The 18,658-nt window shown below is 35.4% G+C and overlaps 1 protein-coding gene across 1 annotated transcript; it reads right to left on the reverse strand.

The window, feature by feature from the left end:
- Positions 1–2,064: 2,064 nt before the first annotated feature.
- On the reverse strand, positions 2,065–7,661 carry LOC131537231 (GTPase IMAP family member 9-like). Its single transcript, XM_058770544.1, has 2 exons — positions 4,913–7,661; positions 2,065–3,848 (listed from the first exon to the last, which is right to left on the reverse strand). Exons 1-2 carry the CDS (start codon positions 4,926–4,928, stop codon positions 3,103–3,105), a joined length of 762 nt encoding a protein of 253 aa, XP_058626527.1. The 5' UTR covers positions 4,929–7,661; the 3' UTR covers positions 2,065–3,102.
- Positions 7,662–18,658: the final 10,997 nt, after the last annotated feature.

Raw genomic sequence — 18,658 nt, forward strand, 5'->3', positions numbered from 1 at the left:
TGGAAAAAAACTTGGTACAGGTGCATTGGAGTATATTGAGAATATACTATAGTAATAAACCTTCTGATCATTTGTCAATCAAGTGAATTTCTGGTAACACTTTATTTTGATGGTCCCTTTTGAACATTCTGTTGACACTAAGTAATGTTGCAACTACATGTCAACAAACTCTCATAAGAGTATTAGTAGACTGTCTGCTTCATATCTACTAACTCTTTATTGTGTTGGTCTCCCAACAGATATTCTACTGACTATAAGTAACTTTGCAAGAACGTGTCAACTTAATCTAACCCTAACCCTACCAGTCAACTAATACACTACTAACAATCTAATGAGAGTTAGTAGAAATGTAGGTGCAACATTACTAATAGTCAATAGAATGTGTTAAAGGGACCATCAAAATAAAGTGAAACCAAATTTCTTTCACCATTTCAAATCCATGACTACATATGGTTTACATATCTTTACTTTTGTTACTTTATAAATGTGACTATGGACCACAAAACAAGTCATAGGAGTATTTTTTAACTGAGGTTTAAATAAGACTGAATAATTGACTGTATTCTCAAGCTTGCAGTCATCCCTGTTGCATGTGCACCTTTTCCTACCCAAATTATTCCTTCCAGTCAACTTTGCATTTAATATGCTTTGATACAGCACTCTGTAAGCAGCCACACCTTTCAGTAATGACCTCTGTGACTTACCCTCTTTGTGGAGGGCGTCAATGTTCGTCTTCTGGATCATTGCCAAGTCAGCAGTCTTCTCCATTATTGTGGTTTCAAAGAACAAGAGATACCCGGAATTTATACTGTAGGGATGGTCATTTATTGAAACTCAAATGTAAATATTCTAATATTTTGAAAGTATTTCTAATACTTTCATGAGCTGTAAGCTCTAATCATCAAAATTAAAAAAAAAAAAACTTTTTAAATGTTTTACTTTACATGCAATGAATCTAAAATATATGAAAGTTTCACTTTTTGAAATAACTTACAAGAAAAAATGAACTTTTTCACGACATTCTAATTTATTGAGATGCACCTGTACATACTGACTATTAGAAACTTTGCAAGTATATTTCAACTTATTCTACTAACCCTAAACCTACCCTACTGAGAGTTAGTAGACATGTAGTTGCAAATTAATGAGAATTAGTTGACATGTAGTTAAAAAGTTACTTATAGTTAGTAGAATGTCTAAAGTGGATTATCGAAATAAAGTGTAACCCCACATTTTTCCGCAGGTGCTACACATTTACATGTGCATATCATTAGTATGTACAATAATGTGTATTATTAGTTATCATATACAGATACTGTAAGGACGTGCCTGTTTGTACCCACTTGTCCTTAAGTACTACATATTTACCATATACATTACTAAGTACAGTAAATTATCTAATTAGTTACCATGTACAAACTAATTACCATGCATGTACGACTGATAAGTACAGCCGTGTTTCTTATTTGTTACCATGTACATAGACTTCAGGTAAGTACCTTGTGTTACCACTCATTTGTCTGTAGGTACAAGATATTTACCATGTATGTACCAGGGAAGTACACATACTGTAAAATAAAGTGCTACCTCAGTTATTATAGGAAAGATTAAATGAAAATGCCATCTAAATTTTTCTGAAGACACTTCCCTTCAAAGTACATTCATATAAAAACACCCACACGGCATTTTGACTTTGAAACATGCAGCGCTCTTATTTATTCAATTAAATCAGCCTTAATCGTCACATTAATCCATAATGCGATTTTCCATCTTTTTCATAATTCCATAATGCGTTTTTCCATCTCCAAATGTAAGACCTCTTGAAATTATAATTAATACTTTTATTTAAATATTTTTCGTGGCTTCAAATTTGATGCAACTAAATTTAAGACTTTTTAAGGGCACTTATACATTTTGGTAGCCCAACTGCAAGAAAGAGCACTTGTTTATTACAAAATAACCACTTTGGCAGTGGGGAGTGGGTTGTTCTAACTACCCAAAACACCCTAGGTCTACAGGCATGTAATGTTAGTATAATCTATTGTATTTAAATGATCACAATTTAATAAAAAACATTGTAAGTTACTAATTATTTCATTATTATATTTTATTTCCATTAAAACAGCAAATAAACAGAGAATTTGTGAAAGTACAGAATTCAGTCAGCAAGAACACACTGAGCAAAACTTCAGCGTTTTAGAATGACTAATCTGAATGCCTCTGATTGGCCATTGCATTCATAAGCTTAACAGAATTGTACAGAAAACCTGTACTGTAATGTGGGAAAAAAATAAAATACAAATTCAACGTGGAGAGAAAAAAGATCCTTCCTGAGCGCTAGTCCGAATAACTTTTCTCTCTCTCTCTCTCTTGAAAAACTTTGATTTGTCTTTAAAACTTTTACTTTTCCTCCTTTTTACACGTGAAAAAAAATGAGAGCTAGCTAACATTAGCATGCGGTACCAACCTTGGCCACCAGCTGTCACTATCAATATACATGAAATTTAATGCTTAAATCGCTTTAAACCTTAAATAATATATCTACAGAAAGGATAATATAATAATAGATCAGAACATCATTTTAATTTAAATACACACACAAAAAAAAGTTAATATATCAGTGTTGCTTTGTAAAAACAATATATAATCAGTGCAGTGAATGCTTTTGTTTGCACCTCACAAGCTCAACTTCTTGTACGTCTTCTCACCGGAAGCAACACGTTCAAGATCTTTTTTAAAATGTTCATTTGTTTAGACTTTATAAACAAGTTATTTGTGCATTATAAGAACTGTTTACATTTTGCATGTTATTGTGAAATTAACACAAATTAATTACTTTTGTTTCATTATTTCTATTGTAAATAAATGTTTTAACATTTTACAGAAGAATTGTTATAAAGCAAAGATAGTTTTTTTTTTTAACGTAGATAAATGCCTTCAGTGAGGATGGGGTGAACAAACAATGCTATTAAAAGACATTTTCTTTTGAAACACTCCTGATTGTATATGGCAAGCTCAATATTTGTCAAATTGACACATCGGTAAAAACAAGTACATATTTGAATAAAAGTGACAGGCTTCTAATAATTTTCAACCTCTTTTTTAAACCATTTTGATCATAGCTGCTAGTAATAGAGCTGCTAGTGCTACCATTAATGCTAATATTCCAATGTAACTGCATAAACCATTGGTTAATTTTTCATAGGTTAATTTTCTCTGGACATGTGTATACACTGAACGAGTGTAGTACTTTCCTGCATTCCTCTCCACCATTTTATCTATCTTTTCCAGTAGTTCTGTGACCTGAGACTGATTTGCTCTGTTGTCATTTTCTAATGAATGATATTTGCCAGCACAGCTGATAATAAACTGTCGCAGATCTTCATTCTCTTCTATATGATCCTTCAGTGTTTTATTCTTCAGATAATCAGCATGAGTGAAGAGAGCGAATACGTAATGTGAGGCTTCTTCTCCAAAGTTCTTCTGAACCCATTTTACTGCGTTCTTCTCTTCATCGGTGTACCTCTGATCCAGTCTGATGACCAGCAGGAACACGTGAGGACCAGGAGCAGACATCTCCAGACACTTCTCTATTTCAGCTTTCAGTTTTTCTTCTTTCATCATGTCAGATTCCATATCCTTCTTCTCACCCATCCATGTGTCAAACAGTCCTGGAGTGTCAATTATGGCGACGGTCCTTGAAACTCTTCTTATGGTTTTAATCTCACATTCTTGAGTAACTGATTCTGGACTGAAGTCCTCCAAAAAAAATTTTTTGCCCAGGATGGTGTTTCCTGTTGCACTCTTTCCTGATCCAGTTTTACCCAAAAGCACAATCCTTAGATTTCCTGAAGTTAAGATAGAGACTTGTTTTATTAAATCATATATTTTAGTATGCAGTCTGCAACTGCACAGTTGTGCTTTGATTGAAATATCCATATAAATGTACATTTTAGAATAGTTTAAAATCAATGTATCTACAATTGTCTTAAGTGCAACACTTATGTCGTAGCAGGTGCCATGTTTTAAATTTTAATAATATTAATTCAACTGGTTGTATTTACAAATATAAATTACTGAGTATGTACTGGGTCAGGTAACAGGTAAAATGTTCCAGGTAACAAATGATAGGATTCAATACCCACTCACAAATTTCTATAAGTGGGACTTTGAAGAAACAAACAAAACAACCAACCAACCAACCATATTTGTGACAGTAAAATTCTTATGATTTTGATTCAATATATTGCTTAATGTTACATAATACTTCAATAAATTTCTTTCTGCTTCCTACACTGTTACATATATGTGACCCTGAACCACAAAACCAGTATTAAGTGTCAATTTATCGAAATTGAGATTTATACAGCACATGGAAGCTGAATAAATAAGCTTTCCATTGATGTATGGTTTGTTATGATAGGACAATATTTGGCCGAGATACAACTATTTGAAAATCTGGAATCTGAGGGTGCAAAAAAATCTAAATATTGAGAAAAAAGCCTTTAAAGTTGTCCAAATTAAGTTCTTAGCAATGCATATTACTAATCAAAAATTAAGTTTTTATATATTTACAGTAATAAATTTACAAAATATCTTCATGGAACAAGATCTTTACTTAATATCCTAATGATTGTTGGCATAAAATAAAAATGGATAATTTTGACTCATACAATGTATTTTTGGCTATTGCTACAAATATACCCCAGCGACTTTTGTGGTCCAAGGTCACTTATTAAAAGCACAAATCTAGACATTTTATTTGTGTATTTAAGTAGGTTTAAATCATCTAAATCTTTCTTATATCACCCAAGAACTGAAAAAAATATGTGAAAAAATAACAGTATCTTTCCATTTAGCTGTTATGATAGTGTTTTGTTATTTGCTGATATCTTGATTAAATTGAACTGACCTGTAATAGTTGCCATTTCTACACAAAGCCTTGTATTGTTGTATAGTCAGCTCTAGAATCTCTCCGCTAATTTTCAGTGCTCTCTCTTTCTCTTTCTTTCTCAGTGAATACCTCCTTTTACATGTGATCACATGACTGAAGCTGCAAATCTGCTATAACACTGATGCATATTGATATTTTTTCATCCATATTTTTGAAATGTTCTTTTCTCAATTTATTTAATTGTGATATTTCATACTGATTTATCTTTATCAATAAAAGTTTCTGGTTTGTGGATTTTTGCTGGTAAGAGCAATTCAACTAGTGTAAAGCTGATAAATGTGTTTGTGCTATTTAACAACTTAAAAGAGAATTATTAGTTACATAATTTTGTTACACAATATCAGATTTAGCCTGGTTGAAGAATAAAATTAACTAAAATGCATTATTTTAAACAGATACACTGGTAAAAAGGAAACCTAATAATAAACTGGGGCAATGGAGACCTCTGTTGGTTAAAAACAGTAAACAGAAATCAGTAATGTGCCTTTAAACTTGGTAAGTACCTCTACACCGTCATTACACAAACTCATTCACTCACTACTATGCACACAAGCATAACATTCACATCCACACATTCCGTGTGCTTATTGTATTTTCATGATTGTTTAATGGTTATTTTTGCTTTCTAAGATTGTTGTTTAAATGTTGTTTCTTAATTACGAAATGAACAAAATGTTTATTCAATGTTTCTTTTTTATCCTTTTTTTTTCAATGTACAATTTATGAACGATTGTGAATCTGCCTGTTTTTGAAACTTGAATTAGCGTGACGCAATTACTAAACAGATTTCAAATATGAATTGAACCAAAGTCCAAAGTGCTGAACTGTTTTATTTTGATTGTTATTGCTTGTTCCCTATTTTCAAACAAGTTTTTTTTTTTCATGAACATTATTCAATAAATCATCCCTTTTGAACAGAGATTTCCTTGGACTGTTTTTGTGCTTAATATTATAACAGTTTCTATTTTTTTTTTTTTTTTTTGGCTATCTTGGGTTAATTTAAATTTTGTCAGGATTCATCTTGGCTGGTGCCCGAACATTTTCTTTAAAAGAGACTAGGGCAGCCACCACTGTTACAACACTTTTGTGTTATAAATGTTTATATTTATTTATCTTTTTACAACTGTTATTTAGAATCACATTTTTAAATGTTACCCTCCAAAATAAAAAATTTAAATAAATAATAATATTAAAAATAAAAAATGAATTAGTTATTTTTTAATAATTCAGTCTTCATGGGTTTTCAGTTGCAGTCATCCAGTTTTTATTATACATTTAACAAGACTGACCTTTTTAATGCTGTCTGTAACATGATTTTTTTTTTTAATGGATTGAATAGTTGTTTCCTGTTTAAATATTTTCTGCATTTACATGACATTTTAATTATTGAACTTGATTTTTACTATTTAAATGGATAGTTCACCCAAAAAAGAAAATTCTATCATTAATTACTCACCCTCATGCTGTTCCAAACCCATGAGACCTTCGTTCATCTTCGGAACACAAATTAAAGGGGTGGTTTACCGTTTTTTTTTCTAGGCTTGATTGTGTTTATGGGGTGCAGTCTAACATGTGTTAATGCTTTGTTTTTAAATAAACGCATTATTTTTCACATAATTTACCTTTATTCCACACCGCTCTGTCCCTTCTCCTATAAGGGTGCTTTCACTGCGCAGAAAATTCTTTAATAATGTATGATGCCATGGTGGCCTGTATACAGTAGCCAGTACAAACATCACAGGGGATTTATCATTAACACTTGTTTCTTTGGATAACGTTATATGAAGCACCATTACTTCAAACGAATTATACTTGAAACCCGACCTCTGAGAGATACTGAAAATATTGCTATAAACTGTAGCACCACCTCCCCCTTTACCTTTTGGATGCGGATCATGTTTGTAACCGTAATCTTGGGGTGTAGACTCGTTTAAAGTAATGTAATCATCTGGTTTTAGCCAGGTTTCTGTCAGACAAAGCACATCTAGTTTATGGTCAGTGAACATATCATTTACAAAAAGTGCTTTTGAAGAAAGGGATCTAATATTCAATAAGCCAAGCTTTATCATGTGTTTATCTGTATTATATCGTTTTTTTATTTGTTGAACATCAATTAAATTGTTACTATTACTTTGGTTTGGATGTTTTCTGTATTTTCTAGTTTGGAGAACAGACACAGTCTCTATAGCGTGATATCTAGGTGAAAAAGTTTCTATGTGCTGAGAGTTAACTGACTTCTGTGACGCGAGGCGGCTAGCAGACGGTCGGTTTAGCCAGTCTGTCTGCTTCCTGACCTGGGCTCCAGTTAGTCAAGTACGAACTCTAAGACTATGTGCCATATTTCTAGAGAGAAGAGCGGCACCACCCCAGGAGGGATGAACACCATCTATTTTCAACAGGTCAGGTCTGCCCCAAAAATTCTTCCAATTGTCTATAAAGCCTATGTTATTTTGCGGGCACCACTTAGACATCCAGCCATTGAGTGACGACAGTCTGCAATGAATCTCATCACCACGGTAAGCAGGGAGCGGACCAGAGCATATTACAGTGTCTGACATCGTACTTGCAAGTTCACACACCTCTTTAACATTATTTTTAGTGATCTCTGACTGGCGAAGTTGAACATCATTAGTGCCGACGTGGATAACAATCTTACTGAATTTACGTTTAGCATTAGTCAGCACTTTTAAATTTGCCAAGATGTCAGGCGCTCTGGCTCCTGGTAAACAATGGACTATGGTGGCTGGTGTCTCTATTTTCACGTTCCGCATAATAGAATCGCCAATAACTAGAGCACTTTCATCAGGTTTCTCAGTGGGTGCTTCACTGAGTGGGAGAACCTGTTTGATGTTTTGATCGAACGGAAGAGTGGTGTTTTGACCCGCGACCAGGCCGCCTCACAGTCACCCAGCTGCCCTGCTGCACGGGCTCAACCGAAACCGAACAATGTACAGGACTCCTGAGCTAGTCGCATCCAAAGCAGTATCTACAGCCCTCACATTCTTACTATCCTCAACTAAAGTTTGGATGCGTGTCTCTAGTTCTAAAACCTTCTCTGTCAGCCTAACTATTTCCCTGCATTTATCACATGTGAATCCTCGCTGCTGACAGAGACAGATAAACTATACATGTGGCAAACAGTGCAAACAACAATAGCAGGAGAAGAAGCCATTACTCACCGTGATTGATGAATGATACCAACTTAACTTACCACTGTTGTTTGATGAGCTCGTGAAAAATATTATCACTTTAGACAAAAGGGAGTGAAAGTAAGGTAGAGATTCAACGAAAAGCGAAGGTACATGGAGCTACAATCACAAACCTCTCAGCAGCACAACAGACTGAAGCAATCAATCAGAGACTGAAACCCTGGCAAAACTCAATGAAGTGGTCAAAATCATGTCTGACCCACTCCATGTCTCCCGACATATTGTGCATCTTATGAGCCTATCTTGGTCATGCTGTTCACTTATCACAATCAACATATATGAAAAAATAAATATATATATATATATATATATATATATATATATAGCCTAATATTTAAACATAAATAGGCCTATGAAACTAAATAGGAAACAACTTAAAATAGCCTACTCCGTCATTTTTGGCCATACAGATTAGTGCAAGACATCATTATAAACTAAATTGTCTACTTTTATTTGTGTACACTCACAATAAAAACAAAACCTTGTGCTTTTGTAAAGTAAAAATAAAATGAATTTATAAACAGGGTGCGCTTTCAGCCGTCTCTGAGACTCTTTCTGAAACACGTCTCAAAGATGAACTGAAACTCAACGAATAATTATCAATTTATCATATGTATATGGAAATGACATATAACAAATAAAACAAGACTGTTCATTCTGTGGAATATTTTAAATAGTTTCCTCCAAGTACTAGCCTATTAAATAGGCGTAATTTGCAGGTGGGACGTGTCCCCATGACCCAATCACTTTTTGCAACATATTGCGGTGATGCATGGATGTAGCCTACCTAAAGAAAGAAACATCTCCATTCAATAAGAAATTCATTGGTGTGTGTCAAATAACAGGAGATCTATCACTGGAATGTGTTGTTTTTTAAATCATGGCGAGCGCTTGTTGCCGCTGTTATCAGTTCTCTCTTGGCGCTCGTGCACAACACAGACGATCGAGTGCTTCGTTCTGGTAAAAGCACAAAACCAAACCAAAATGCACACAAACGTGTCCCTGCTCTTGATATACAATCACTGATGAACACTTTTGGTTTTAATGGGAAATAAATAAATAAATGAAATCCATATGAGGGTGTATTCGAACACAAGACCTTTGAAATGCTTGACAGAAGTTCTACTGCTAGACTATCAAAGCACACGAGTGAAATATGTGAATTTATGTATTTATTCACTCCTGTGAAGAATCTTGACACTAATTATATTGTATTATTAATATTTATATGTATATTAACATAGTCACTTCGTGCGGCTGCAATGTCTGTAGTTGCGCCACTGACCCGTGATATAGGATTTTGGCCATATTGCCCATCTAAGTCATTCATCACAAACTATCAACAGGCACGTTATGTAGGCTACATTTCTTGTATTTCGTTTGGGCACCACAAGGTGTCACTGTGGCCTCAAAGCTTACCCCTCGCCTACTCTGGCTCGATTGCTATTCCTGAGGTAAAACACGCCCTCCTCATTACCCTACAGACAAAGAAATGTAGAAATAAATAAATGTGTAAAAAAATAATTAATTATTTATTTTCGTTTTTTTACTTTTCTTTGTATATTTATTTATTTATATTTGGGTTTTTTTACATTTCCTTGTAAATATATATTATTTATAATTATGGCAGGATTGGTATTCCATACTATTGGTCACCCTTTATGGTCGGTCAGTGATCCTGAAAAGCAATGTTTTTTGACATACAAGGTTTCTGTCTGATAGCGACAATATATAAACAGTATATACATGATCAACTGCTTGTTGTGCACTGGTAAACCCATACACCTTGAGATCATTAGAAAATTAAAGTTAAGGAAATTCAATTGATGTACTTTTATTATTTATTGCTTTTTATTTCAAATTGGTATTGTGAACATGCATGTATTTATTATTAGCACACATAATGACTATTCAAATTGATTTGTCTGTTTATGGTATTAGGGACTTATTAACAACTTTTCAAGTTCAATAGGTTAAATTTCCATCATCTGGCGTCAGTCCCTCGACTCACCATCAGGTGTCACCAAACTGCTGTCTCCAAACATGGGTTTACGCATGGGTCAGAGCTTGCGTGCAGGTGCGCAAATTTTCCTGTCAAGTTTGTTTTTATAAATCCCACCTTTTGCGTAGAAAACTGCTCTTTCAGGGCAGTTTTTGTGCGTATGCAACAATTATAAACGAGGCTCCAGAACTCAACTCTACAAGAACAGTGCTAAGCACAGACTATAGTTTAAGGCATGCAAATGCAAACAATAATCTGGCAAAGAAACTAAAGGAACAACAGAGTAAAGTAAAGAGAGAATCAAGGTAAAAAGAGAGCAGGTCTGAAGGCAATCAGCACAAGCACCAATTGCAATGGGGAACAGCTGAGTCTAAGTAGATGTAATGAGAGGAGAAAGTGAAACGAGGAGTAAAATAAAACCCGGCTCATGACAGAAAGCCAGTGATAATAGTTCATACATTTTTAATTATGGATATTTTTTTCTCAAAACCCCAAGGCGTCTTCAGAATGCATTCATTAACCCACTGAAGTCATGGATTATGTTTATGATGAATGGATGCACTTTTCAGGCACCATTCACCACCATTACAAAGCTTGGAAGAGCTTATTTTATTTAATATAGTGTTTGTGTTTGTCTGAAAGAAGAAAGTCATATACACCTAGAATGACTTGAGGGTAAGTAAATGATGGGATAATTATTATTTCGGGTGAATTATTCCTTTAACACCATCAACTGCACACCAGTTGTTTAATTATTACAAGTAGGCTTAGCATAAAAGAAGTGATAAAGTACTTAAAATACTTTCTGCATTTGTTAGGATCTCTCGAGGAGGAGAATGCAGAAGGATGCTTAATATTGGTTTTGTTTGATGAACAGCACACAGCAACACCAGAACTCAGGGCAGACAGGCAGAGGTCGAAGTCCAAGTCAGTTGAGAAGCAACCAATTCCGAATCATGAGACAGGCAACATAAGGTCGGTAACAAATGAGCAGTACTATGAGATACTGGAGGAAAGCAGGCAACCACAACACAAACTGGACAAAGGAGAAATACATGAGTAATATAATTAACTTAAACGACTGATAACAAGACGATTAATTCATTATTATGAATTATAAGATTAACAAAATAATATTTAAAAATTTAAAAATATATATTTTTTAAATGTGATGCTTGAGATATGTGCTATTTTAAGGTTATTTATACATTCTAACCTAAATCGGTCTTTCTGCCTTTTGGTTTTCTCGAAGTGGACCGTCTCCAAACCTTCAGCCAGGGTTCTCAGTTCATTTCGAGCTGCATTAAAGTCATCAATAATTTGTATGCACTGAAAAAAAAAGAAAAGAAGTGTGCTGGTGTCTGAAACATTTTCTGCCTTTAGGAGACTTATTTTGTACATGAAAATGTATGAAATAATTAAATATTTTAACTCACCTTTTCATAAAGATGTTTAATAATAATTAGTATTTGATGAATTAAGTATTAATTTAGGCATTAGTACATGATTATTCATGTACCATTATTGTAAAGTGTTACGAATATTTCCGCTTTATAGCCAGAGAGCTGGTGCTTTTCTGGGGTGTATTCCAGAAAGCAGGTTATGTGACATACCCGGGTATGTTTGAGGATAAGTGAGCGGATAACCTCAGCTTTCGGTTCCAAAATCGGAGGTTACCTTCAGGGTATGTAAGTAACCATAGCAACTTGCTCTCTGAAGATAACCTGCTCCGGAGCAGGTTATGCTCCAGGGTTAGTTCACTTCAGCGCTATCAGAGCATGTATGATCTACTGACGAGCCTTCAGTGGGCGTGACAGATAGCGCACAGTATTATATAATATTACAATACAGTTATGTATATAGCCTACTAATATATATTACATTTTATATTATCATCTCACACATGGATTGCATTTTCTATAATGTATGTCTATAATAAAAATACATATCTGATATGACTTAATATATAATTAGCATCAAAAAAACAATATAATTCTTATTCTCAAGGATTAAAGATTAAACGGAAAAAAAACCATCAATTGCAAAACCATCAATTAGGTGGCGATATGCACTAAGCATAAGGCCTACATGACCTTTGAACAGAAGAAGAAAGAAGCAATATGGTGCGCTTATTCTTAGTGTCCGTTTCCATAGTGACTCGTCAATTTGTCGCTCTGTTGAGAATGTCTTGAGTCTTAACCAGGAACATACTCCGAGTTGAATGAACTTACTCCCGGACGCGTTTTTGGAATCACATACCTCGAGTAAGCAAGGTTTGAGGTTAATCAACCGAAAGTTCAGAGTTTATCTGACAGTAAGTTAACCATGCTTTCTGGAATACACCCCTGGGTCACTAATTGTATAACACCAAAAAAAGATCAACAACACTTCAGACACCTGCAGGATGATTCTCACTGTTGATGACACGGAGTACTCACGTGCTCTTCTTCAGTCTTCAGCTTAGTGTTTTGTTTTGGAGTACTCATTTTATAGCTGTTAGTAAAACAGAAAAAGAAAATTAAGAACGCAAACTTAAAATACAGGATTTTGTTGGTTTGCTTTCCATTCTCAAAGTCATTTACGTTATAAGTACCTTAATAGTACAAAATTATGTAGCATATTGTATTAATCTTTTTAGTAATTATTTTGTGACTTGCTGTTTGTGAGACTTTCTTTTTCCATTTGTCTCAACAAAGATAGACCCCCCCCCAAAAAACCTACAGTCCATTCAGTGACCTTATTATACATCACAGACAAAAATGACAAGAACTGGCTGACTGACAGACAATTTTAGTGCTGATTCTGTTTTTGTTAGCACACTATGAACAATGATGTGGGCCTCTCCAAAAAGGGGTCACCACTTTTCTTCTCACTAGATGTAATAATGAACATAGCAGTCGTCATTTACTCCCGACATCTGAGCTGCTGAAGACGCATTGAATTACTTTTGTTTTAGAAGGAAATGCACCTACCGATCTGCCTAAATGTGTTTATGTTTGCGCGAATCATTTCACCAGACTGCTTTGTAAATGATCGAGGGTCAGTACAAAGCAGGTTTTGCTAAAAAGTTGTTCCTGAAGGATGGATCAGTACTAACTGTTCGTGATCCAGCTTCACCACCAGAAGTGAGTTTTTTTTCTTTATGAATCTTTGCAAATCGCCTTTCCTAATAATGAGCTAGTTAGCAAGTTCCATGACGAATACGGCTAAAGTTAACAGTCTCACACCGGGTCTACACCAGACGCGAGCAGCGTAGTAATATAATTCATAATTCTCTACCCTCTCCCTCCTTCATCTTTTAAAGTTAGACATCAACTTTCTTAGTATTCCTCAATCTATTCATTATAAACAATATAACAAGAAAAAAAAAAGGAAAATACGAAAGAATACCAGTTTTCTGATAAATTTTTTGTAAAAAGTGTATAGGGTCCCTAGAGACCAATGTTAATTTCGTAAACGACAACGAAAAATATTCGTCAACGAACCTTTTTTGTGTGACTAAGACGAGACGTTGAGGAGCTAAAAACTAATATCTGATGATAAAAACTATGACGAAATTTATGCAGCATCAAACGGGACTAGAATGTTATTTGAGGACTACCGGACATTCAAAATATATCCTATAAGTTAACTGTCTTGTCTTTCAAAATGAGCGTCTCGGTCATCGGATAATGGGCGTTTGTATAGGCCAATTTCATGTAGACGTCACAGTTACATCACTCGCAGCTGCGTGCGCATTGTGGTGGCAGAAACACACAGTAACAAGCGGAGTGAAACGGGAAAGATCCACAGAATAAGAGATAAAATGTACTGTTGTGCAAAAAAAATCGGAATGAAAATAATTTTTTATAGAATACTGTCGTCAAAAACGCACTCAATACTTAGTTGGGGCTCCTTTTGCCTGATTTACTGCAGCAATGCGGCGTGGCATGGAGTCGATCAGTCTGTGGCACTGCTCAGGTGTTATGAGAGCCCAGGTTGCTCTGATAGTGGCCTTCAGCTCATCTGCATTGTTGGGTCTGGTGTCTCTCATCTTCCTCTTGACAATACCCCATAGATTCTCTATGGGGTTCAGGTCAGGCGAGTTTGCTGGCCAATCAAGCACAGTAACACTATGGTCATTGAACCAGCTTTTGGTACCTTTGGCAGTGTGGGCAGGTGCCAAGTCCTGCTGGAAAATGAAATCAGCATCTCCATAAAGCTTGTCAACAGAAGGAAGCATGAAGTGCTCTAAAATTTCCTGGTAGATGGCTGCGTTGACTGTGGACATCAGAAAACACAGTGGACCAACACCAGCAGATGACATGGCAGCCCAAATCATCACAGACTGTGGAAACTTCACACTGGACTTCAAGCAACATGGATTCTGTGCCTCTCCACTCTTCCTTCAGACTCTGGGACCTTGATTTCCAAATGAAATGTAAAATTCACTTTCATCTGAAAAGAGGACTTTGGACCACTGAGCAACAGTCCAGTTCTTTTTCTCCATGGCCCAGGTAAGATGCTTCTGACGTTGTCTCTGGTTCAGAAGTGGCTTGGTAGCCCTTTTCCTGAAGACGTCTGAGCGTAGTGACTCTTGATGCACTGACTCCAGTTTCAGTTCTCTCCTTGTGAAGCTTTCACAAGTGTTTGAATCAGTTTTGCTTGACTATATTCTCAAGCTTGCGGTCATCTCTGTCATCTCTGACTTTTCCTACCCAAATTCTTCCTTCCAGTCAACTTCCCAGGGAAAGCAAGAGCTGATAAAATGTAAAAACTGTAACTTGAATGCAATGTAAGTCGCTTTGGATAAAAGCGTCTGCTAAATGCATAAATGTAAATGTAAACTTTGCATTTAATATGCTTTGATACAGCACTCTGTAAACAGCCACACCTTTCAGTAATGACCTTCTGTGACTTACCCTCTTTGTGGAGGGTGTCAATGTTCGTCTTCTGGATCATTGCCAAGTCAGCAGTCTTCCCCATTATTGTGGTTTCAAAGAACAAGAGATACCCAGAATTTATACTGTAGGGATGGTCATTTATTCAAACTCAAATGTAAATATTCTAATATTCTGAGATACTGATTTTTGACTTTCATGAGCTGTAAGCACTAATCATCAAAATTAAAAGAAATAAACATTTGAAATATATCAGTCTGTGTGTAATGAATGAATATAATATACAAGTTTCACTTTTTGAATGGAATTAGTGAAATAAATCAACTTTTTGATGATATTCTAATTATATGACCAGCACCTGTACTCTACTTTTAAAGCTTAAATTTGATTTAAACAATTGGTCAACATAATATTCACATATAAAGTTCATAGGGAATATATTATATTTGTCCTACAGTTACAGCATGAAATAGTATTTAAACCTATACCAATTTGCATCAAAAAAAAAAATCTGAAAAATCATCAGAAAAGCTCGTGTTTGCAGGCGCACACTTCTTATCAGAAAAGGTTCAATAAAGTATTGTGTTTTGTTATTATGGGCACGTCTAAATATTTCTTATGTCGTGAATGAAATAATGTCTGTGTGTATGTGTGTAAAACAACAAACTGACGATTTATATTCTTAATCATGTGTAATTGTGGCTGGAATAATAATGTAGCTGTAAAAATAGTTGCCTGCTGAAATTTAAATATATATTACATCTTCATAGATACACCGTGAGTTTGTCTTTACTATACATGTTAGTTGTGAGTCACTCAACCGGAGGTAATTCTGTCAGATCGTCCATCCTTTGTGTGAGTACAGGTCGGCCAATTTCGTCCGTTGAAGTTAACCTTTTCAAATAAAGCGGTCCAGGGTATGCAGCCCTTACATATGCAGGTAAAATCGGAATTTCTCAAGTTATTGTTAAAAAAAAACAAGCTAACAGACTTCATAGCTAGTGTTAGTGAAGCGGTCAGGGGGATCTTTCTGCCACCACCGAAGCTCCGCCCACAGAAAAACGTCACAAAGTTTACTAACAGGAAATTGGTCTATATCTAGTCTCAATATGGCGGCCGCAGTGGACAGATAGGCTAACAAAACGCGAACTAGCGATCTGAAACAATAGCCTCAGCACCTGAAGGGTTAGGGACTGGGTAACCAGACGTCCCGTTTTTCCCGGGAGTCACAGTTCGTTGTCGATTAACTTAAAGTTAGTGAAGGCGGGATAGGCGGAATCGCGCTGATAGAAGTGCTCTCTCGCGCACGCTCCACTTCTTCAGTTCTTATACAGCGCGCGATCAGTTCTCAGCGATTTTAGATAAAGATTTTAAATAAATGTGTACTTGTTAACTACTGTATCTAAAAAATGAGTTTAATTTGTATTTCTACCAAAAATTTTAATGTATTCCAGTTTTCCAAATTCAATCCTTGATTCAAATTTCTCATAAGCTTAATTGATTTGGTCTAAAGAGAGAAGAATTGATGACTATTTTTGTTTGAATACTACATATAAAATAGCTACCAAAATAAATGTTGATAACTGCAGTTTGACTAAAATAATGGCTAAAAGTTGACAAAAATGCAATGACTTTTCGTCGACTAAAACTATGAAAGACTCAAATGACTAAAATGTGACTAAGACTATTAAGCATTTTCATCTCAAGATAAAGACTAAGACTAAATCAGTGATCAAAATATTGAATATTAAGTCAATGAAAAGGATCATTTTGAGAATATGGTTGAGATCGTGAATATGAGGCAGATGCTGAATGTACTGTGGAAGTGCGCTCTGACGATGACAGCGATGGTGAAGTCATCTGCTCAAATTTAACCTTTTTAAGTTTTAAAAGTAATGAAATATGCTTTATTTTATTCTTCTCTAATTGTTCTTAAAATATCAAGAGAGTTTTTGGCTGTTGCAGCAGTTAGAGATCCATCCGTGCTGGATATATAGGTCCGGGTCGCTAACGACCCAAATATGTAATAATGATTGGTGAAACATTTGTGCATTTAAGGGTTAAAGTTGCTTTTGTAGAGGGTTTATAAAGGTGTTTGTTAATGACTAATAAGTCATTTACAGATGTATTTTAAATCGTTTTTGAGCAGTTATAACTGCATGAATAAGAATGGTGACTTTAATGCAAGAACGGAAGAGCTCTTTATCATTTAAAGAGATGTGCACCGAACTGGGTTTATCCTTTATTATGACTTTTTAAATTTATACAGTATGTCATAAGTAATTTTTGACATGTTTAGCAGCTCCCAAAATACTTCTTAATCCTCTAGATTTAATAAAATCCAGTTTCTTAAGCAACAGTTGGGTTGCAGACCCACACACAATGCATCCATAATCTAATATGCATCGGACAAGTGCATAGTATATTCTAGTAGCGGCTCCTGACCGTAAATTTGGGTGGGACAGATTCTGTGTCATAATGCTAGTTTATAATAAATGCAAGAAAGCTTAGTCTTTATAGTCTAATCGCTGAACACATACACACACGTGTTTGGCGGATATCTAATGTCCTTCAGTTATTCAGCCTGTGGACGGCACGCTAATTTTGATTGACTGGCTCGAATTACACACACATCAATGCTATAGAATTATTGTCTCCAAATGTTAATTTACAAGCTGTAGAAGAATTTAAGTGAGGAAATTAATGTATCATGTCTCATCTCAAAACAAACAAGACAGAACTCTATAAAAGCTTTTCGCATGTGCACATTTAAACTAAAGGATTAACACTTTCATTCATTTAAACAGTACTCCACATAGGAAAAACAGACATGCCAGCTAGTTTCTGACCTGATGCAGACATATAGCTGAAGCTGACTAACATCATCTTTGTCTGAAGCGAGACAAGTTTATGAGAAAATAAGCGGGGCAGTCTCAAAACTGCCCAAATGGCTCTCAATTAGAGTGTGCTGCTGTTCCACTTTTCACCACAGATTTACATTGGCTGTATCCGAACTCATCCCCCTAAATCCTCATTTACTGTATTCCCTACATTAGGTCACTAATTCAGTTTACTTGAAAGAGAAAATGAGTGAGTGAATTCAGACATCGAGAGCAGTTATTTAATAATCTGTTTAATAATCATTTTAATCAGGCAAACTAGCAGCTCCAGTAGTAAGATTAAATCATGAAAATAATGTATAGAACAATGGTTAAACAATTTAATAATCAATTGACAATGAATTTGTACCTGTGTTGTATTATGCAGTGGATGAGCACTTTGAAAATGAATGGATGGATGATTCAGCTGCAGGTGCCTTCTTCCAGTGAGATGCAGGAATTCATTCGGTGCGCGACTCTCACAATGCAAGCGCATTATGGGTATTCTCTAGCCGTTGAGTGTGCACCGTTTTTGCGGTGCATTGTGGGATTGAATGAGTCCACTCAAGAATGTCCACTATGGTTTCAGACACCACTACAAATGTCTGTCCCCTCAAATAGTGCCCTATTTAAGGGTAGGGGTGATTTCGGATACAGCCTTTGTAAAATTTGTGGGGCATTGTGGAGTTGTGGTTGAGTTCGGGAGGACCCGAACCCATTTTACGTGCCTGCCA

The sequence above is a fragment of the Onychostoma macrolepis genome, chromosome 03, assembly GCF_012432095.1.
Source record: "Onychostoma macrolepis isolate SWU-2019 chromosome 03, ASM1243209v1, whole genome shotgun sequence".
NCBI classification, from domain to species: Eukaryota; Metazoa; Chordata; class Actinopteri; order Cypriniformes; family Cyprinidae; genus Onychostoma; species Onychostoma macrolepis.